Here is a 23,028-nt window from a genome sequence, read left to right on the forward strand (position 1 = left end):
TGATGGTGATGGACTCTTAAAATAAATGTGCATTATCGATATGCTTTTCTACTTTTTCTGATGAATCAAACTGTAAACTGCAGTTAGGGATGAACACACAGGGTGCTGTTGCAACCAAGAGCAGACAGATTATAAATCAGGGATGTTAAACTTATTTTGATCTTATGTGTGCTGGACCGGTTAAAAATGCAATAAAAAATTAAAATTAAATAAATGTATATTAAAATTAATATAAGACAAAGAAGAGCAATTTCAACAGTACGCCTCAGTTTTCCTACATGATAAAGGAATGCTGTAGTAAGGTGTAAAACCTGTGAAACTACAGTAAAAGATAAAAATGTATGTCCTCCACATTTTCCAAAGCCGTGCAATGGGCCGGATTAGAGTTTCCGAGGGGCCGACTCTGTTCCCCGGGCCCTATGTTTGACACCCCTGCTATAATTAAGATTTTATTTGATTTTACAGTGGGTGAATAGAGAGCAGCAGGTTAATGTAAATGGTTAATGCTTCCTCTGCTCTTGTGTGATTGATCGTGAAACTGCCATGTTGTGTGTGAATCTGTTAACATCGCTTGTTTGGCCTTCAGTCTACTCGGTGTTCATGATAATATTTATATATCTTTGCACTGATCGACCTGGATTTCCTCGCCCCTCCCAGCCTCCTCCCTCCTCTTCCTCCTCTCTCGTCGCGTCCTGTGCTCGCATCTCTCCCTGTGATCTCTCCTCATCCTCTTTTCTTTTTTTTTTTCATGGTGGCTGCAGTTTGAAGGGCAAAGAAAATGTTTTGACTGTGAGATTTTATTTATGTTATTGTTGTTGCTGTTGTCTTCTTCTTCTTTCTTTTTTTTTTAAATTCCGGGGGACTCTCAAGGTTGACGCGGGCGTCATGACTTTTAAGTGACCACTCTGCCACAGCAATCGGTGATGTAACACGACTGGTTCCTGCTTCCCGGCTAGTCCCCTCCACCACCAGCAAAGCCAGCACATCCAGCAGGAGCAGCTCCACCGCTCGAGCCTTCTTCCCTCGGGGGAAACACTACCACCTGCCGCCACATCTCGCCCCTTATGACCGTCTCAAAGGTGAGTTCCCTTCAGCTCCAACTTCTCGCTTTGTGTTGCTTACTTGCCATCACGCACTCGCTGCGTGTGCGGGTGGGACACTTTGGGGGGGTCTGAGCTGCAGCCGGAGTTGGAGCTGTGCCATGCGGCTCCACAGCCTGCTCCCAGGTTGGATTTCAGCGGACGACTTTGCGGCAGCCACGAGGTTTGTTTGCACGCGTTTCATCCACACACACACACCGCTCCAACGTCTTGCTTGGTATTTGACAATGTGACGCAGAAGTGTGCAGCGGTTTCTGTTACACCTGATCCCCCCCCCCCGCACACACAGTATAGCACGACTGCATAGCTCTCTGCTGTTTCTCTGTTTGCATGGGTGGAAACCGAAAACCTGCACTGTCAACTTCACCATGTTTAAACGGAGTGAGTACAGTAGTTGATCTAATTGATTATACGTTAAGTGGACACTTTATTAGATACATCTTACTAGTCCTGGGTTGGATCTGCTTTTTGCCTTCTTCATGGCACAGGTGCTGGAAACATCTCTGAGAGATTTTGGTCCATACTGACAGGATGGCACATTAGATGTGCTCTGTTAGACTGAGGTTTGGACTGTGGGGGTCATTACAGTGAAGTCACCTGTGTTCAAGAAACCAGTCTGAGATGATTTGAACTTTGTGACATGGTGTGTTAACTACAGCAACCAGTGGAACATGTCATCATAAAAGGATGGACATGGTCATAATGCTTAGATAAGCCATTATCTGTGGCAAAGATGCTCAGTTGGATCTAAGGATGCCAAAGTGTGCTGAGAAAACATCCTTCACACCATTACATCACCAACATGAACCGTCAATACGAGGCAGGATGGATCCCTGCTTTCATGTTGTTTGCACCAAAACCTGACCCAGCCATTTCAGCAAGACTCGTCAGATCTGTTGTCCAATTCTGGCGAGCGTGTATGAACTGTAGCCTCAATGTGGTCTTCTGCTTCATGCTCTTCTGCGTACCTCGGCTGTAAAGCGTCACTGTTGCCTTTCTGTATGCTTGAGACAGTCTGATGATGGTGTATGAAAATCCCAGTATAGATCACCAGCTTGTCTGCCACATTCAGAGTCACTCAAATTCCCTTTCTTCCTCATTCTGATGCTCAGGTTTAACTTCAGCAGGTCGTCTTGAGCACATCTACGTGTGATTGGCTGATTAGATATGGGGGTTAATGAAAGCAGTTTAATGAATAAAATTGAAAGGAATTGAAAATAGAATTGAATCCATAATTAGGTTTGTTTTAAAAAGTATTTAGATTTTCACATCTAATGATCTCTAGTATTGGAAGTTTAGAAAATTTTAGCTGTGAAATCCACATTTGTCTTTTTTTTAATTCCAGCTATCATTCCAGAGCACACACATGCTTAGCTGTCACGTATGACGGAGAAAAGCACACCGTCCTGAACATTCTCTCTTTTTAATCAAGATAGCTGTCAAATCAAGGCAACAGCTAAAAATGAGCACTTTCACCAAACAAGTACTGAAAAAGATTGATATTAAAATAAAATGCTTCTTCCTTTTCTTTTATATGAAACATAATCCAGTATTTAGGTTGTTGGACAAAGCAGCCTTTTTAAAAAAAATCTTATTGTTTCTGGTTGTTTTAAAAATATTAGCTCAGCAGAAAACAGTTTATGCATATTTTTAAATAATTCTTTAAAATCGATAACTGAAGTTTTAGTTTACTTTTCATCTTAGCATTAAAGGAAAAAAGTAATCCCTACAGATGGCTAATTAGTTATCTGATTAATTTTCAAACAACCTTGTGAACACGTTAGCATTTTAAATAATACTTTTGTTTTGGAAAAGCACTTTAAAGTTGTTTCATTATTCAGGACCTGCGAGTCGCACGTTTGTATTTTTTCTTGGGAGCAAACACAAAATCCAAACAGTGTTACCCTGATAAAGCTGTAATCAAAATGCTGCAGGTCCCATCAGCCAGTATATTGTGAATAGATTTGGTGCGCCCGTTCAGTGGAAACACCTCCCTGCTTCTAAGTGAAGCCTGTTATTTCTGCTCTGTGGGTGGCTGGACTCTTTCAGGCCACCAGTTCACCAGATTGTTTGGATCCATTGTGGGTTTTTTTTTTTTTTTTTTATTCACTTCTGTCTGGACGGGTGTAAATAAACTTAAGACAAAGAAAAATAACAGCTTGAGAGCTGTGTTTAATGAACCGAGTCTAATGCTCACCACATGTGGAGCTGTGGGACAAATTTAGGACTTCAGTGCCAGTTGGCTCTACAAGTGTGGCAGTGCACATCAGTTTCACTGAAGGCCGGTCCAGAGCGTGCGCCGTGATTGGACCAAACGAATATTTGTATAATTTTCAGATGTTTTTTATCAAATTCTTCCTTCTGTTTTATTTTTCCAGAAGTTGTGGTTAGTTGGTTCAGCGAAAGTCCCATTTCACTGCATTTATTGTCGCAGTTTGATATTGATATTCTCAATTTTCCTGTAGCATTAGATAAAAACAGAGGTTTGTATCCAAGGTGAATATTTGGGGGGGATGAGACTGCAGATTTTTGTAAACCTTATCCAGTCTGTTTGGGAGTCACTCCGAGTCACAGCGCAGTGTTTGGAGACAGGTTGCCTCCCACCAGGTGACCTGTTCAATTCCTGGCCCACATAATGAGGCGTTGGCTCTGTGGAACCAGTTGGTCGTCGCAGCTAATCACAAACTGTTGCTGAAAGTGGAAAAAATCGATTTAATCAGTGGGCAGCCATTTTTTTCCCTTCCTCTCTTCCCAAGTCAAAACAAGGGATTTTTACTCTATTTTTATTCTACTGTGACAGAGCTGTACAGTGTTTTGGTTTGGTGCGCATGCAATGTTTTTAATCCTTTTCTACACTTTTATCACTAACACCTTCAAAATTAGCTCAAAGAACAGTTTACATTTATTAATGAGCCTCATCAATAATAAACCCAACTTAGGCCAGCCCAACTTACTGCTTCCAGCTATTGGTAGAAGTCTTTCCTGTGAGATTCATGCAGCTTTACAGGGTTAGCTACATGAGTATCCATTTGACAGATGAGCTGTTATAAAGTCACAACTGAATCATGCATTACACAGCAGCTTTCTTCAGGTTGAGTCACGAGTGACGCCATCAGGGTGGTTTTTTTTTTGGTGATCATTTCTATTAAAGCCCCTTTTGCAGCTTTTCGGGACTTGACTTTGAAATCTGCTTCTTTTAAAAAAAAAAAAAAAAAAAAAGAAATTACGGATTAATAGGTTACAGGTATATTTGTGACTTCTCAAAGCAATAAAACAACAAACAAAATATATCAATGGGTATCCTAGCAACCTTGAAAACAGACTTTAAGGTTGCTGATATGGCTAGATAAAACATCGTCACCCATACACATACTTTCCATTGTTCAACAGGTTAGGAAATCATAAATGAACTAATAAAAAAGTTTGGTCATCAACCCCGGCGGCAACGCTGGGTTGGTGATCATTAAATTTATCAAGCTGAAACTGTCAACCCCACCTGTTAGCTCGAAAGTGGCAGCCCTGACTGTTAGGTGGAAACATTTAGCTCCCCCATGACTATGACATATTTTCACTCTGTACTGATTAAACTTAATAAGATCCAAGTTCAAGGCTCCTTTCGGGGCTGACCTCAGACACCAGTCTGGCCTTTCCGCCCATCTTAATGCTAAGCTAAGTAGCTCCTAAACACTTTCCAAGCATTTAACACTCAAAAAGAAGCTCCAAAAATGTCGAGCTGCTCCGTTTAAAGGTGTAAAATAATAGTGTTTAGTTTAAGAATTGACCTTTGGCTCCTTTTTTAAATATTTCCTAATGATATACTAACAGTTCGCTGCTCCCCCTCTTTGGGAATTTTATCAGAGCGCATGAGATAAACGGCGAGGTCAGTTACCGCTCTTCAGCTTGGCGGAGGCTTGATGCAAATTTTTCTCTGTGCCCCTGACAAAGAAAAGTCTGTAGCTAATGAACAGCGAACATGTTTTGGGGTTGCGCAGAGTTTAAGACTAATGCGTGTCAGCTTGAGGCACGACTTTTGGTGCCGTGCTGTGTGGAGAGGTGTCATACCAGCTCTCGAGTTGTCTAATTAGGCCTCATCCACCTAATGGCCAACCCGCTGCCAAAAAGAGCATTAGACTAATGAGTTTGCCACACGTCTGCACTTGTGTGAAACAAAAATCTCCCGACCACAAATGAACCCTCCCTGCTGTAGCCGGCTTTGAACTCGGTGAAAATTCTTGACAGTCTCATTTTTAACGAGGTGTTTGTGGGATTTGAAGGCACCACAGGCTCTTCTGTTTAAATCCACTGTAGAGAGAGTAAAAAATCTGCTGTGCACTTTCATGTTAGGGCCATAAAATGCTAACCTGGCATGTCATCACACAGACTGTTAAACACATACCTGAGATTCCCTTGCTTTGTCCAGCCTGTGACGTGTGCTGTTTGCTATGTAGGTCCTCGTTTCTTCAGAATCTCTGAGCAGAGCCTCTTTTGTTTTTTTGTTTTGTTTTTTTTTCCTGCTGTGGAAATACTTGGCTGTTTATCTTGTAGTATAACTTAATGTCACTCACATCCGGAGCAGTGATGAGGCGCTTGCTGCTGCTGCTGTTAGGAGTCAGTCTTTCCTTCTGTAACACCTGCAATGAACTGAAGGTGTGCTTTTGAGCAAACATGCCCTTGAATCAACCCGATGACCTGAGCGCTAGAAAATCTGTGCTGGATATATGCGGCTGTTAAGCTGCTGTTGTGCAATAAAGTGAAGACAAACCTGTTGTTGCGGGCCATTTAGTCCCCTGTATGACTGCAGCCAGAGCTTGGTTTGCATTTCCAGCAGTAACCTGTAACCTGTGGGAGGCCTCAGGGTGAGGCAAGGCATGTATCTCCCAGCTGGCTTGGAAAGACCTCAGTATCACACTGGAAAAGCTGGAAGAGGTGTAGAGGGGGGCCTGGGCGCCCTAGCAACCCAGACCCAGGCAAGCAGCAGAAGCTGGATAGATCGATAAGCAAATCTAGCAGCCAGTATGAGCTGTTTTTAAAAGAGAAAAAAAAATTATATAAAAATGTTGTGTTGTAACAGAGCTGGAAGAACAAACAGATTAATTAATCAGAAATGTGTTGCGAGAATCATGTAATTAATTTTTAGTAGTGTTAAATTCACTGATCTCTGATTTTCATCGATGACCTATCTTGTTTTAAAAAAGCTTAAAATTGTACCAATTGAGGGTAAAATGTTTTGCTTATGTAACATGTTTATTTTTGATCTAAATTTGGGCATTTGGAGTCCACCGGGACTCAGCTTTTTGGAGCCAGCCTCCAGGGGCCCGTGGAGCAGCTGCAGTTCTTCAGTGGCTGGACGTTGCTCTTTGGGGATTCAGTGATTTTAAGCATTTAAAAGTAATAAATCTGCAAAAACAACTTCAACAATGGTCACTGTAGTCATTAAATGTTCAGGATTGTAGCTGTGCATGGTTTTGTCTTTGCAGCATTGTGTGTGTGTGTGTGTGTGTGTGCCAATCATGCATTTTTACTTTCTTTGTTGAGGGTTACATCCCTGATTTATTGAGAGGAAAACCCTGAAACTGAAGCAGCTCATGTCACATGTCCTCTGTTGCCATTACAGACCCGACTTTGTGCCCTGAGGTGATGCTGGAGAACCCTGTGTCCTCAATAAATGGTGCCTCATACATGACTGTACCTCCAGAACAAAGCCCCCCGTGGCCTTAAGACTCTTACTCTCTGCCCCGCCACACCTCCTGTGGTTCAGTTTTCACTAAAACTAATGAAGGCCTGCTTCACTGCCCGGCAGGGTCAGAGTGATTTCACGGTACTTGTGGCCTCTTTCAGTTAATCCTGCTGTTCTCACACTGTCAATAAAACATCTGGTATGCACTTATTCTGTCTTTGCCAGGATTTTCTAACAGGTGGAAATCTTTTGAGTGTTCTTTCTTCGGAGATTGTGTGCCCTCAAAAACTCAGAGTAACACAAATTTCTGGTGATTTATTTTTCTTAAGTGCACCTAAGCAATAGTTTTCTAAAGTTCTTCATTGGGCATTGGCTGCTTTTTCACTCATGTTCAGTTCAGTCCTTGTATCTCACCATTTTCAGAGGAAGTCTTTATTAGCTTTTTTCAGTCGCTTAATTCTGATCTGTGACTCATTCAAACATAGAAAGTACGTAACTCCACAGGTGAACCAGTGTTGTGTCTACACATACCAGACAACATGGCAAAAAACAATTTAAAATTGCATCTTTATGCGCTTTGTTACCAGCAGCCTGTCAGAGAATTCACTCCCATTTCTTTAGTTGAATCCATGAAAATAGATGTCACAGTCTGGCCGACCCAAAGTAGTATTTTTGCACTAAGGTGATTCCTGAAGAGGTATTAGCCAAAAACCTGTCACTCTCTGTAACAGTGTGCAGTGTGTCCTTAGAAAAAATTGAGGAAACTGGACAAATGGAAGACAAAAAAGAAGGGGCAGGCCTAAGAATCCATCGATAGCAGATTAACAGTATCTGAAAGACATGTCTTTAAGAAATAGGGGGGAAAAAATCCAGCAACGACCGAACACAGGACCTGAGATAAGCACGTTAATCCTTATTTTAACGCTCTTCTCTCTTGGTGTCTTTTTTGAGAAGTGTGAGCAGAAGCCAGATTTTTGAGTTGTTATGTTGATTCATCACCGGGGAGTTGTCGTCTGGTATTCGTGGATCATCATTTGATGCTTCAGCCTGGCGGTCAAACTGAATAAAATCTGCAGAGTATTGGGCTTTAGTAAACAATCTGCTGGTGGATATTGGGGAAGATTACTGTACTTGTCCTGACAATGGTTTAAAAATCCCGAAAATGCTCTTATATAAATCGAGAGGGTGCATGTGACCACAGAAGCTCTCTGTCTTTGTCCCAAAGACTACAAACTTCCCTTAAACAAGCTGTCGTCTGCTGTTTGTCACTGCAGGGCATTTACAGTGCCAGGCATAATGACTCCTCCAGCAATGGCTTCGAAAGTCTTGTTTGTCTTTCCACCCTGACCTTCTTTTTCTTTTACTGTTACGTCACTGACACTCAGATCAGTCGTGGCAGGTTGCCGTGCACGTTTCTGACATGACAGCTGTTTGGGGATTATCCGGCACCACGTGGGTCAAACAGAGAGGGGATTATTTTAGAAAATATAGACGGAGTCAGTAAATGTGTGCACAGTACAAGTAAAATACTGCAGGCCAAGCTTCAGAGTGAACAGCTGGTTAGCACCTGAAGGGTTTATATGCGGTTTCTTTGGTAGTTGTTCTATTGAGGCGTCTGATGACATCATGCGCACATTGCTTGAGAATTGTTTGCCATGTTGGCTGTGACACAGCCACTGGTTGGCGGGAAAAAACATGAATCTCCTGACCAGTTGGCAGTGGTTCCTGAAGGTTACTGGCTCTTGCTGGATGAGGTTGCACCAAAAACTTCCTTGTGTTGCTTTGGTTGCTATCAGATTGCCACAGTTGTCTGTAGTTTTTTTTTTTTCCCCCTCAGCCGTAAAAGGCTGATAGGGTGTCGCTGTCACCCCGCTGGACAGGTGGCCAGCTGTCCAAGTTTGTGAATGCAATAACTCAGGAATGAGGCAACATAGGATTTTCAAGATCATCCCATTGAAGCATTTACTGAAACTCTGTATAATATCAGTAAGTTTTGATTAAAGGTCACGTTTGTTTAGTTTGGTGCTTTTTTTTTTTTTCATTTTTAAGAATTCCCATATAAAGATCAGAAGCTTCTGGTCGGACTTATAAAAACCCCGCTGCTTCAGGCAGCGTGCGCTCCGGTTGTTTTTGAAGTTGGCAGCTCTTAGTCATGAAGCAGATGGGTCAGCAGAGTCTTATTTATTATTCATGATAACGAGTGGTTGGCCACACACACACACACACAGGTGTGTGTGTGTGTGTGTGTGTGTGTGTGTGTGTGTGTGTGTGTGTGTGTCAGCCTGTTGGTTCATGAGATTTAAAGTTGCACATCATGAAAATTACTGTTAGAACAGTTGCAGACTTGGTCTCTGATGCCATGTTTGCTTATTAAACCCGACAACTGCTTTCCACAGATAAGTTTACAGGGTGATTAGAATAAGTGGCTCTGTGTACTCAAAAATATATATTGTGTGTATGAATACATACTGTTATTTATACTTGCAGCGAGGCACGAGTGACATTTTTGTGTGCAGACAAAAATATTTCAGCAACTGCTGGATGACTTTCTGTGTTAATGGATAAACAAACTGGCCGTGCATTTGTTGCCTGATTTACATGTGGTTTGGCAGTGAAAAGTCTGCTAACACATGGATTGCCATAAAACTTGGCACAGGCATTTAAATTCTGATCGCTTTTGTCTTTTCTTAAAGGTCTCATGTTACAGCCAGATCATTTATTCTACCGTGCCTGAATAAACCATGTTTTAGCCTGGTTCTGTCTGCACTGAGCCAGCACTCTTTGCCAACTGGGAGCAGTACTTTTCTCTTTATGATGTCTCAGGGCAGGGTTTGGCATCTGTTCCTATCAAAAGAGCCAAGATTGATCAGTTTTTGCCAAAGACATTTGTATTTAGGGGAAAACCTTTTTTTTTTTTTTATCCTTATGATGAAGATGACACAGCCTGTAAGGTATGAACTGGCCTCTCCAATTTGGGTAAAAATAATTGTCTTTTTACATGTGAACACGCTGCAGTGCGTTTTATTTAAGATTCGCTAGGAGACAGACTCTTCTGTCTAGAAAGAACACGGCAGCTTAGGTTTATAAAACAGCATCTGAACAAACCACAAGATTTCTGGATTAATGTACTTTGGACAGATGAGACAAAAGTGGAGATGTTGCACAGTGGCATGTTTGGGGAAAACAACCAAACCCCCCCCCCCCCCCTCGACGTAATCATAAATGCCTTGTACCAAACATCAAGCACGGTGGTGGAGGGGTGATGATTTGGGGTTGTTTTCCAGCCACAGGACCTCAGTACCTTGCAGTCCCTGAGTGGACCATGAACCTCTCTGTATACCGAAGTGTTATAGAGTCACGTGTGAAGCCAGTTCTTGCTGTTAAAGGTTAAATCATTGGGTATACTTAATTTATCACCAAACTGCAGAGAGTCCTGTGAACATTTTTTTCCACATGACTGTATAAACTCTAAGTTAATTGTGTGAAGTGGCCTACTTTAGTTTATGGCCTGCAGAGGTATATCCGATCTGTTGCCAGTTTACTTCATTAGCGCTAGTATGACTATGTTAGCCTGCTAATATAATGACTTAGTGAGCATGTTATAGTTGGGTTAAGCATTAGCTTTTAGCTGAAGACTACTCACAAAACCATGTATAAGTGCATTTCTTTAGCTAATGTTTGGTTTGAGGCTTCACAGACAATTTGAGTCTAGCATGTCATGTTGCATGCCACAGTGCATTAATGCAGTTAGCTAATGGGCGTGATGTGATTTGCTGTGGCCTCGTTTTGCTCGACAGCAGGATGTACACTGTGGCTGTATGCTGTCTGTGTATTGTTTATACAGAGAGGGTGAGCCTATATAATAGCCAATCCCCTGGAGTCTCAGAAAGTGAAGCTCACCTTGACTACAGTTACTATGGATAAAGTGGATGGATGGCCTCTAGCTGCTGCTAAGCTCCACAACACTGTATTAATCTACATGATGAGGATCCTTGTAACTTCCTTGGTGTGCTCTAATCAGACCAGCTCATTGCCTTTGTTGAATAATGAATCATGCTTTAGCCATCTTGTCATTTAATATTCCTTATGTGTATAAAATAAATTATTAATTCTCATAAAAAGGTCCTCTTAGACTAATTTTAGAACATCCAACCTAATTTGGTGCACATTTTTTCCCACTTTTCTCCCTTTGATGTAGAATATTTTTAACTCTGTCAGGAGTTTTCACTGCAAACATCACCAGCTGGCTGCAAAACAGCTTTACTTAGTTATAATTGATATAAGATAAAAAGACACTCCCTCAAGGATACACACACACACACTTGTCTCTATTCTGTGATGTGACACGATGTGTGCTTATAACCAGCCATATAATGTGATTAATATTTTAATAGGCCTGCAGTTTCTCAATGAAACGGCTCCTCGCACAGCTGAGATCTAGGTCACTTGGCGACGTTTTATGTACTTTATTTTATTTATTGTAAACAGACATGGAAACACTTAATGTGTCCCATCTGAAAATAAGAGGTAAAAGGCATCGATGTATTCATATAAATACAACCATTTACAGCAAATAGTGCTGTTTCTGTCCTGAAAAAAGCCAAAAACACTTCATCCCTGCAGTTTGTTTAAGAAACGGCTACCAGACCACAAATTAAGCCAGTATGATTCTGGATTGTAAACTCCTGTGTTGTTTTTTGTTCTATATTATTTTTATGTCTGTAAAAGGTTTGAAAAGACAAGTAACTTAAGTAGTAACTTAGTATCTGTGCTATTATGTAAAGCATGTGCATCATGTCTGCTGTGCAGCTAATGTGGCACACCCTTAAAGTAAAGCCACTACTCACTCCTCACTTCACTTTCATTATTAAGTAGACATGAGCAACAGGGACCATGTATATAGAAAAAATGGCTTGTTCGCCATGACGTCACCCATTGGGGTGGGACAAAGCTGCCAACTATTAGAGGGCAGAGGCTTTACTCACGAAAAGCAACCATATGTAACCAATGCCTCATTTTTCTGCACAAACTGACCAATCAGAGCAGACGGAGGAAGGGTCACAGTAAAATGTCTCAGGCACAGGACAGCTGCTTAGTGTAGGCACAGACTGGGCCAATACTAACACTCACTCTCGTTTTAGGAGAGTTATAATACCCAATAACTAAATGTGATGGAGCTAAATTATTATTAGTCACTACAATACAACAGGTCGACTCTTTAGGTAACTATTGACAATGGGAGTGGTGACTGAACCAGGCTGGGGTTTGAGACACAGAGATGACTTGAACACTTAGATAGTATCAGATTACACGGATGTTTTCAGGAGCCTTCCTAAGAAATTACAGATGCCTTTCTGGGAAATCAACAGATGGAAAGAAGTTCAACTGTAACTGCTCTGACTGCCTGTCTGTGACGTGATCGTCATGCGTTGCATGCAGTATGACCATTTCCAGCTAAATCTCTTAATGAAAGTTAAGGGAAAAAAAGCGATTTTCTTTCCTTGTTGTCAAATCCAGAATCTCGCTTTATATACCGTTTCTATGATCCTCACAGTTGGCTTACATGTGCGACAACTGAGAGAGGTGCCTGTAGATGAATCGGGATGAATAACGGATTTCAACATGCTTCGTGACCTATAAAATGAGTAACAGTACATGGTTTGAATGCTTTTCCAACACAACTTCGTGGTCCATTGGTTTTTACAAACCCTGCTTCGTGCCAAAGTTGATGTAAGCAGGTAGTGTAGCTGTGATATCACTGAATGGGAATTGTTTCAAACAGATGTGTTAATGGAGATTTTGGAGTGAATCAGACGTGAAAGAATGAGGCGTGCTGCACAGGCATGCAAACAAATTATTCACGTTAGATTTCGGCCAACTGGAGGTGAGATCACTATCACACAATGTTCTTAAAGCAGCCATCTGACGGTATGGGATTAAAGGTGTTACTCAAACTACAGAGAGCAAGTTTCCAGCTGGTGATTAAATACCTGAATCACTTAATATACACAAGTCTTATGCAAGGGTATATCTGTCATTTCTTTAGATTCTGCTAAGGTAACAGGAAATCAGTGCAGTGATTTATTGAAACATACAATGAAATTCTTCAACACAGCCTGAACTCTCTTTGGCAGATTTCTTGTCATTTCTTTAAATGGTCTTCAGGAATAGTTCATCAGGTTTCTTGAAGAACATTCAAAGCTCTTCTTCTTCTTCTGTTCTCTGTCAAGATGATCCTACACTGCTTCAATGATGTAGGATCCAATGACAGATCCTACATCATTCAATGATGTAGGTCCAGGCTCTGGGGAGGCCAATCCATGACTGTTAGTGCATCATTGTGTGTTTTTTCTATCTCTTCATGCTTTTACCACACTGTTTGGGATCATTGCCGTGCTGAAAAATGAAACAGTCGCCAGTCAGCTGCTTTCTATACGATATTGCATGACAGTACTTTACAAATTTCTTCAGTAATCGTCACTCCATCAGACCTGTTGCAACTGATTTCACTGTAGTTCCTGTGTTAATTATCGTACCTCAGCCTTTTCTCCGTGTCTCCCATCCTTAAGAATGACGTCATGACAGCCACACTTCCACTGAAACCATTTCTTTTTTGTTTTTTTTGCTTGTCCCGTTTGGATCTTTAGCCATCAGAATTGTTGTCTGAAGGCCAAAAAAGATGCCAAGCGGATTTACTTTACCAAGTGGATCATCATGGCCTTGCCATATTGGTCCATTTGATTGACCTTTTTTATAATTATGTATTTATTTTATTTTATTTCCAGTTGTTACAGACGGGACTGACATGACTGGGGGATAGGACAGGGAGAAAGAAAGAAAGACAAAATATAACAAACAAACAAAAAAAAAAAGAAAATCCAGAGGACCCAGAGTACGAGGACCCAAGGAGGACCACCAGGGGGGCAACCTTGCCAGAGAAGAGCTAAGCAGCCACGGAGCAGAGGCCAGAGGGGGGTTGCAGTGATGTGCCCGCGGGCTCTACCGGCAGCCAGCTGTGCCAGAGGGGACCGACCCTCAGGGCCAGAGGCCTGAGGGCGCCACACCTCCCAGAAGGGGCCCAGCCAGGCCACAGGCACCAGGCCCCGCCAAGCGGCCACCAGGAGTGAGCCGGTACATACATGAGCGCCCAGACACCAAGAACCACCAACGCACCAACGTCTGAGGGCATCAGCCACCGGCAGGGAGTGTGGTGAGGGCAGATAGGCCTCCATATCTTGGAGAGCCTGAGATGTTGAAACCATTTCTAACGAGGCTTCAGCAAACAATAAATCAGCTGATGGGCAACATGCACCTCTCAGGTCTTGTGTCAGTGTGTCAAACGTTTGCTTGATTTTTCTTACGGACATGCTTTCAGATGCTGTTCGTCTCCAGAGGCCTGGTAATGAACTAATCATTTGATTCAGGTGTGTTGACCCAGGGCGATATCTAAAACCTGCAAGACACCGGCACTCGAGGCCTGGAGTTGCCTACCCCTGCTCTAGAAAGACAGATTTGCTTCTTGATTGAGCGCCTGGAAATAGACTCAAAAATTTGGACATGTTTCCCAGGTTTAGACTCGTGCTGACAATTCATACCCCCATGATTTTCATCAGCATAGTTAGTCACACCTTAGTTTGTTGAGACAGGAACAGATTCTGATCTTAAACTTGATACTCGTGCTGCGTCTTGTGCGTTTTTAAAAACTGGATTGTTGACGACGGATTTAAAACCTGATGTCATACCTGACTATTCAGCAAACTTCAAAACTAAAAAAAACTCTTAAAATAACAACATTTTTGCTATTTCCCCCAAAAAAGGGGAATTACTGAAACTCTAAATAGTTTCTGTTGCACAAACACCTGAATGCTTGACTCGTTACATGTACTGACACTGAACCAGACAGCTAGAAAGGTATTTTCGTTATCTTCTCATCGCCTGAATCATACCAGTGTGCCCCTGATTGTTGGGAATCAGATATATTTAACTTCACTTGCTGGTCGTACGCTTGCCTCGTTATGATTTCACTCTTTCAGCGTTTTCACTGCACGGACCATGTGGCTACTTTATTCAATCAGTATTTTATTTTTATCCAGGCAGGTGTGGCTTCTCATTTGCAAAGTGAAGCAGAAAAACCAGAGCACAAGGTGACATGCAAATCTACGAGGATCAGGGGAAAATAAGGAAAGGAAGACTTTGCTTTTCTCTGATGCGGTGCTGAGTCCTCACCAATACATTGGTGACATCCAAAATGACCAGCCTCTCATTTATTTGTTTTCAGGTGGACCCGTGTAAATGAATCTGTCTGCAATGTAGGCTTCTGTGTACACTGGGCTTCAATAGCTCCAATACAATTGAATTACTGACTGCACCTGTATTTGAGCTGGAATGCAGTGTTTGCTCAGTTGGCATACAATTTCTGTATTTAAAAAAAAAAAAAGCAACCCCAAACGTACTCTAGGAGTGAAGACACTGAGGCGAAACACAGGACTGGCACTGAAACCAGATGTTTTACAGCCAAAACACAGTCAGACAGCTAATCAGCAATGACAAAGTAAAGAAGGGAAGGTCACTGTGTGTCTGCGGTGTCAAAGGGTCTGGCCTATTTTCTCACAGCAGCTAGTTATTAACCTGCCACTGTGTGAGTTGAGATTAGAGGGAAAGCTTCTGGTTTAAGCTCTTTGGAAGGAGCCACAAGCTTTTAGGACTCTTGCCCTGTGCTTATTGATAATTGCCACACACACACACACAGAGTCAAAATGACAAGCTTTAATCATAGCCAAGAGCTTAATGAAAGGAAATACAGAAGGTAACAACAAATGGATCCAGGGCTTCCAGTATGTGTTGTAAATCACAGTTGTCTGTAGTGATAAGGAGGTGACAGGGTACACGGTGATACTGGCAAATCTCTCGAGCTCTGTCTGTCTGGTTGATATCCTTGACACACCTTTTGGCAAAGTGAAACTGGCTTGAAAAGTTTTAGACATATCTTCCAGTCGCCCAGTAATTAGTAGACTTGTTATTAAATTTATTCACTATTTGTGTAATAATTCTGTTCTTCTGCTGTAGGTTTTAGTTTTTAAGAGGTCAATGTGAGAATCACTGCTAATGTTAGGGTTAGTTTTCCCGCTTTCTCTCTGTGATCAAACAGCAGCCCCTGATGAGCCAGCAGCTTCTCATGCTTTCACCAGTTTGTGTTCTGAGTCTTATCTCAGAGACACTGTGACCGTTGGACTTTGTTGTGTATTTGGGGGACATGTGTTTGCAGCGTTTTAGAGCTTTATCAGTAGTGTCGCGGCATGTGTGTGTCCAACAAGTGCATACTTCTCTTCTCTCTTCTATGTTACAGATGAAGTTAAGTACAAGGTATCTTCTGCTATGAAGATAAATGGTTTAGGTGCAAAACGTTTGATTGGCTTGTGAAATATATTGCCATGACTTAAACTTTGTCTGAAATGGTTCAAAAATTACCTCCACCTTTAACCTACATTAATCTGATGCTTACACATGCCAGTCATTACATTAGGAACGTAATGACTCTCCAGTCAGCTCAATCTCTAGGTAATAACTTTTGATCACAAGGTGATTGCACGAGTCACCTGGTGGAAGGCAACTTCAAACAAACTCGGTCCAACTTGACTAATTCAGTCTTGCTTCAATCAGTTCACGCTTAAAGATTGTTAAAGATTTGCAAATAATAATTGACATCTAATTTATAAATGCGGACAGACTGTTGCAATCAGTGCGAGTTGGTGTGCGCTGATGGGTTACTTTGCAAAATCAAAAGGTTATTGCACATGGTCATAATAATTTTGATCATTTCAGTCTCTCACCACTGTTTTCCATGGCTTGACTGTAGCATAATGCTAGCCAAGTGTTGCACTTATGGCAGCTCATTCATTGTGTGCACTACCTTCTTAATATAGCAGGGTTTGTATACATTTATCATTCTGTTTCCCCCCATTTCAAGGAATGGTATCTTTAAACTTGGAAACTCTAGCAAAATGTGTTTAATTGGCTAGCTAGTTGCTTACTAGCATTAGCAACATGAATCCAATGGCTAATTAGCATCATGCTAATTAGTCAAAAAATTCTACTTGTTGTCCAGTCTTAGGACTACCGTGGGACCTACTGCACCTCTGGGCACATATAAGCTTAGAAGTCTCGCTGAGTCTATGTCATGCTGATCGTTACCTGAAGCATTTTTTTTTTACTATCAGTCATGTGTAACTGTCAGCTAGCTGTGTGGAAATGGAGTTGTGCCAATGCAAGTGCTTAGAATAACAAAGCTACCTTTACATACCTACACTTTTCCATCTGTCAGTTAAAGTAATGAGGTAATCTTGTTTCTGTTGCAATCTGTCCTGTCACGTACAATCATGCACAAGCTGCTACACAATGCTGACAACACGAGATTCTTGATTTTTCTGTTGTAGATTCAGTTTTGGTTTAAAAATCATAACACGCACAAAAAAATGCTTTTAATATTTTCACTTGTTCTTTTTTTTTGCTTGAGGCAGACTGGATTCACTTTATTCATTAAAATAATAAATATAGGAAAAAGTATTTGCCTTTAGTAACATTTAAATTGCGCTACCGTATGATAGCAATCGAAACCGCACGGTATCACATTTTGTGTGGGGATATTGTATTGATAACAGAAACGCCTATATCAGTATTTTTAAATGAATTAAAATACTGTGACTGACTGCAATCACTCTGGAGAGATTGTCGAAGGTTTGCAAATAATTGTGTCTAATTCATAAATGCAGACTAATGGTCAACATGTTGCTGTCATGTTCCTGCTGGTTGTATTCTACTTATATTTCTTTAGAACAGGAGGGTTATGAGATGTAAGAATGTCTGTTTAAATATAAATTTCTAGAAACGTGTGATTTGCATCAAGTTATCAGAGTTGATTGCTGTACTATCAAAAACTGAATGTATGTAAATCCCTAGCTTGACCTCATTCAATAGCAGACTGATAGCAGACTACTTATAGCAACATTTGTGGCAGGATTTAGTGGCATGCTAGTATGCTTGGCACTCTAATTTTTCAGCACTGGATAGATCTGATATTCACAAAGTTTAGCTCTGAGGACCTAATTTGCATTTTGAAAAAAGGTGATAAATCGCAATATGCAGTACTCAGCATATCGCAAAATGTGTGTCGTGACGGAAGTATTGTGATGCTTGGGCTATGTGGGGATTCCCACCTCTGCTACATAATAGTATTGTTACTGTCATTCAGTCATTTATGCAGGTAGGACAGCAGTGGATGGAGAAAACTGTACATAGGACAGACATTTATGTAAACGGTTGCTGATAATAAAGAAGAGAGAAGATTAATGGAGAAGATTAAAAACCATCTGCTATCTTCAATCAGAAAGGCAAGATTGAAGCATTAAATATGTGTACACATGGCCAAATCCTACCTTACTGCAGGTAAAGTAAACAGTCGTATTCTGAACACTTCCTCCCATTACAGCTAACGTGCAGGAGCTCAGGTTTCTGTGGTAACAATGACTGACCAGCCCCTCTGTGAAGGCCAGCTGCCAGTGGACAACTCTTTTTTTTTTTTTTTTTTTTTTTTTTTCGCCCCCTTTCTCTCACCCCATCCTCATATCGACCTGTTATCCTAGCGTGTGCTGCTAATGTGCCATTACATAATGGTTCACTTTGACTCGACGGTCCAGCTGAAGCCATGTGAACGGTTGAAAGGACTTTTGTAGCAGCTTGGCATTCTGCCCAAAATGCAGCCGATCTGATATCTGATGCAGGCTGAAGATCACAGAGAACAGAAGGTTTGAGAGGGGCTGTCACAGATTATTACGCTAACAGGAAATATTAGTTTGGCGCTTTTGTAGCGGAGAACATCTGGCTTAATCGGTGTGAATATATGAGTCGGCTAATGGTGAGGAGCCGAGCTGGTGCTGTGTTTGTTCCTGAAGATGGACCCACATTTTAAATCTTCACTTAAAATAGTTTACATCACTTTTTAGTATATAGTTTTACATTTTTCTCTTTGTCAGATCAGAAATCGTAGAGGAAGAGACAAAGAGACGATACGAAGCATACGTTTTATGCACTGTACCTTGCTTAAGTTTTAACCCACCCTTTATTTTTTTGTTTTGTTAGGAAAATAGGAAATGGGTGCACTGATTTGACGAAACGTGTGAAAACATACAGAGTGGGGACAAGCCTAACCAACCTGAAAGTCACTTTTATTCTTGAACACAGCTGGAACTTTTGTAGGTAAGCTTTCTCAGAAGTATTTAAATAGTCTTCAGGAATAGTTCTCTGGGCTTCTTGAAGGACACTTAAAGCTCATCTTTGGAAGCTGGCTGCCTTTTGTTCTGTTCTCTGTCAAGATGATCCCATACAGTAGATTGATGAACTGAAGGTACAGAAGCATCTCTTAGGTCCTGTGTCAGATCTTTGCCAGATTATGTCCTATTCCTTAAAAGATATGACTTCCAGATACTGTTGGTGTTTTGTTGTTTTTAAGGATGTACTGCACACCATGCCCAAATATTCCAGGCTTTCAGCTAATATGTCTTTGGGAATCACCACTAAAAATGTGACTTGGATCAATCGACCAGCTGATTAAAAGCTAATTAGTATATTATGATCAAATTCCACATATTTACTTCTTCCATCTTCTGAAATGTGAAGCTTTCCAGCTCCTGTTTGCCGTATACAGGACAATAAAATCATTTTTAAAAATATTTTTTCATGAAGATGTCAACAATATTTGGCAGTAAAATGTAACGGCAGAAACTACTCCTACCCTAAATTCGGATTTTCCAGTCGGTGCTTCAGTTTTCTCAGCAACTGTTCCACTGATCTGCTTCCAACTAACTCGGAGTAGTACTCGTGATCCGAATAGGTGGAGCATCCAGTTTATCATAGTTTGGATTAGCGGTTCTCATATTTTGGCTAAAGGTTGTTCAGTCTAGAGCACCGACTACCTGCCTGTGAGGCTTTTAGGGAATATCTGTAAATTGCAGCAAGACTGAAAACAATCACAAGTAAACCTGAACCTGGAGAAAACATTGCAGGGAAATTTGGTCACAGTTTAAAAATAACTGCTGTCAGCAAGTATGGCTCAGTTCCTCATGCTTGAGCAAACCACTTCCTAAAAATATTATCTGTTCTTTTTAGGCTCCCTTTGCAAAGACATTTGGTGAAAGTATTCCTACATTCATGCTTATTTTAAACCCCTCAGCCGTATGGACGTTTTCACCACCTGCTTTCATTGTATTTCCTTTACGGAGTTTGAAAAACCTGCCAAGCGCGTTTTTTCTGAAGAACTTTGAATCACTTGTGTGTGAACCGAGCCTCGTCTCAGAGATACTCCGGTCAGAGTTTCTAGGAATCCACATATACGTGTTATTTCACTACCTTTACATGTAAACAAAACAAATCTGGCGAGTAGATCGTTTCTTTTTTTATTTTGAGCAACAGGGTTAAAGATGAGCGTTTGCAGTTACGAGAGTGAGAAATCCTGATTGAGCAAACGCTGCGGAGGAGTGACTGGAGGGAGTGGCACTCGAGGAAGGAGAGGGAGTGAGATTACCTGCTGTCTCTCACTCCCCCTCGCTCTCTCTCTCTGTGCAGTCACCTCCCTCTCGGGGAGTGTACACACTCCTGCGCTCGCTCCTTGCTTGTTCACACACGCTCTGGGCTTCATGGTGCACACACACATACTGTCTGTCGTCGCTGACTAGACTGCTTGTGTTGATTGTGCACATCAAAGAAGAAGAGCTTGAGTGCAGGAGGGACTGTAAGATCTTTTTGGACTGGGTTTCGTGGTGTGTTTATGTTCACACGCGTGTGGGGAAAGTAATCACAACAGCAGCAGCACTGGTCCATGAAGCTAGGATAAAGAAAAAGAAGTGATTGTAGTTTTTTTTTTTTTGTTTGTTTTGTTTGTTTTTGTCTTTTTCTGATTTGGCTTGTCACTGAAGACAGAGATCAACTGTTTCCCTCTTCCCTGCTGCTGGTGCTGCTTCTTCCACCAGTGACAACTTACTCGACAGGGTGAGTACTGCTGAACTCCCACCTCACCTCCTTCGCTCTCCCCCTGACTCAAGTGAGCCTTTTTCATCCGTGTTGTCCCTCCATGTGGGTGTTGCTCCCTCTGATCGGTCTCTGCAGTTTGACATTCGCTTATTGATCTCCGTTTTATTCTTTAGACCTCCATGCGTGTGTGTGTGTGTGTGTGCGTGCTCGCCATTTCCCCCCCGAAGCTTTAAACTCAGGACTGTTGAGTGCACATCAATAAGACAGACTTGAACAAGATGAAACAAAAACCGTTCTGCAGACTGACTCTGAATCTGAATTTCCACAGCAGCTCACATTTAATGTGACTGCACTTGTGCTCTTTTAGTAAATTATCCTACAGCCCCGAGATCGGACATGTAAGCTCTCATTTGCTACCGTAAGTGTGGAGATATTTTCAGTTTTTTGCTGAGGATTTTAAAAAAAAAAACGTCGGAAGCTGTCCCAGAGTTGTTGTAAAAATGACATCATCATCAGCTAACATCCCAGTAAAGTTATTTCAGCTCACAGATTCAAAACACTCCCATTCACTGAAATATGCGTCTTCTGGTTTGGATTTCAGTCTTTTTGAGGTCTTTTCATTAAGCCGGCAGTCCTGATTTATTCACACGAGTGTCCCGAGTGGGGAAACTGTAAGACTCGGCTGGGATACGATCAAACATTTCGGGGAGTTCTTAGGAAACTTTGCTTGTTGATTTGTGGTGAAACCCTGACCGTCTGATTGTGTCATCATCTCATGTCTTGTTTCAGCTTATAGTGAGTCTTCTTAGGAAATAAGTGCGCCGTGATTTGTATCTTATTGTCTTGCAAATTACGTTACATATGAATGTCCTTCAGGAGCTAATGGATGTTCACCGCGTGAGCTGTGTGCACTCTCTCCAGCCGGGAACTAATGGAAAACTCTTAAGGGCAGACTTGTGTTAATGCAGTACCTGCTCACTATGATGTCTGGTACGTGGCTGGGTGGAGTTTGTTTTGCTTCATCTTTGCACTGTCACTTTAGAGAGTTACAGTTTTGGTCTTATTTCCTATCAGTGATAGCATCTGACATCTTCTTTCCATGTTTTAAACAAACCCTGAACTCTGAAGGTAGGATAAAAAGAAAAAAAGTCCTGAAAGTGTAAACATGGATTTCAAACTGATTACTTCGGGAGAAGTTGTATCAGGACTACGGGAGCCTGGGATCGACCCACCAACCTTCCAAAGTATCCCTGGGTGAGTTACTGACCCTAAAGACTTCCTTCTTCAGTATGGATTAGTGATAGAGAAGTGCTGTGTATGCAGATTGGAGTGCAAAGTGCTTTGAGTGGTCGACAGGACTGAAAAAGCACCATTTATTTACGGAGGCTTTCTTCTTTGACACGCACACAAACACAAAATACACGCACTTGCAATTTTACCGGCAGTCCAGGATCAGTGGGAGGTGTTTGGTTGCATTTAAGCTTTTATAACCTAAAGAACAGATAACCAGATCTGTCTGATAATCAAGTTTGTCTCTTGACCTTCATTTTAGCACAGCGGCTGTTTTCTCAAAGTGCAGGGTTATCGTAACTGCAAAAAGATTACCAGAAAACTGCAGAACAACACACAAGCTCTCCATGTTCGATTAAATCTTACACCAAATCACATAAACGCTCACTTCAAGGTGCTTTTTATTGTAAGGTAAAGACACAATAAAATGGAGAAAACACCAACAATCAAATGACCCCTTATGAGCAAGCATTTGGCAACACCGGGAAGGAAGAAGTCCTTTTTAACAGGAAGAAACCTCCAGAAGAACAAGGCTGGGGGTGGGGGTAAGAGAGGGGAAGAGGGGGGATACTTTCACAAAAATGGGTGAGGTGTAAAAAAAAAAAATGGGAAAAGTGGATCTCATTGCCACATCAGCTCCATTTCTGTCAATATTTTGAATTAAAATAATGGAAACCCTACAACGAAACTCCCATTAATCTGTTTTTTTGCCCTGTTTTTTGAGCTCTCAGTCGGACCATCCACGCCCTGTTCATCCGAATACCGTATACGTTAATCATTAGTTCACTCTTGTCTCTACGTGAGTTCATACACCTGTAAAACTGCTCGCCAGGAGAAAAGGACTCTGAACGTACCTGGCGTCCAAAGTATCCATAAATCGTGCTGGGAGGTCAGACACAGTTTTGATGAAAGAGAAACTGAGATGGTTTGGAGATAGTG

At 41.6% G+C, this 23,028-nt stretch overlaps 1 protein-coding gene across 3 annotated transcripts in view; it reads left to right on the forward strand.

The window, feature by feature from the left end:
- The first annotated feature begins 647 nt into the window (after window positions 1–647).
- Window positions 648–23,028, forward strand: part of coro2aa (coronin 2Aa) — a 42,300-nt gene continuing 19,919 nt past the window's right edge. The window contains exons 1-2 of one of the 3 annotated variants that reach the window (XM_076884845.1): window positions 648–1,079; window positions 20,745–20,817. Coding sequence is in view for 1 of the 3 variants with exons in the window: in XM_004549375.5 (XP_004549432.1) it covers window positions 1,065–1,079 (15 nt within the window). In the remaining 2 variants the exon portion in view is untranslated. Of the gene's footprint in view, window positions 1,080–20,385; window positions 20,818–23,028 lie in introns of those variants that run through there. The other 2 variants (XM_004549375.5, XM_004549376.4) reach the window with 2 other exon arrangements.

This window comes from Maylandia zebra, linkage group LG6 (genome assembly GCF_041146795.1).
Source record: "Maylandia zebra isolate NMK-2024a linkage group LG6, Mzebra_GT3a, whole genome shotgun sequence".
NCBI classification, from domain to species: Eukaryota; Metazoa; Chordata; class Actinopteri; order Cichliformes; family Cichlidae; genus Maylandia; species Maylandia zebra.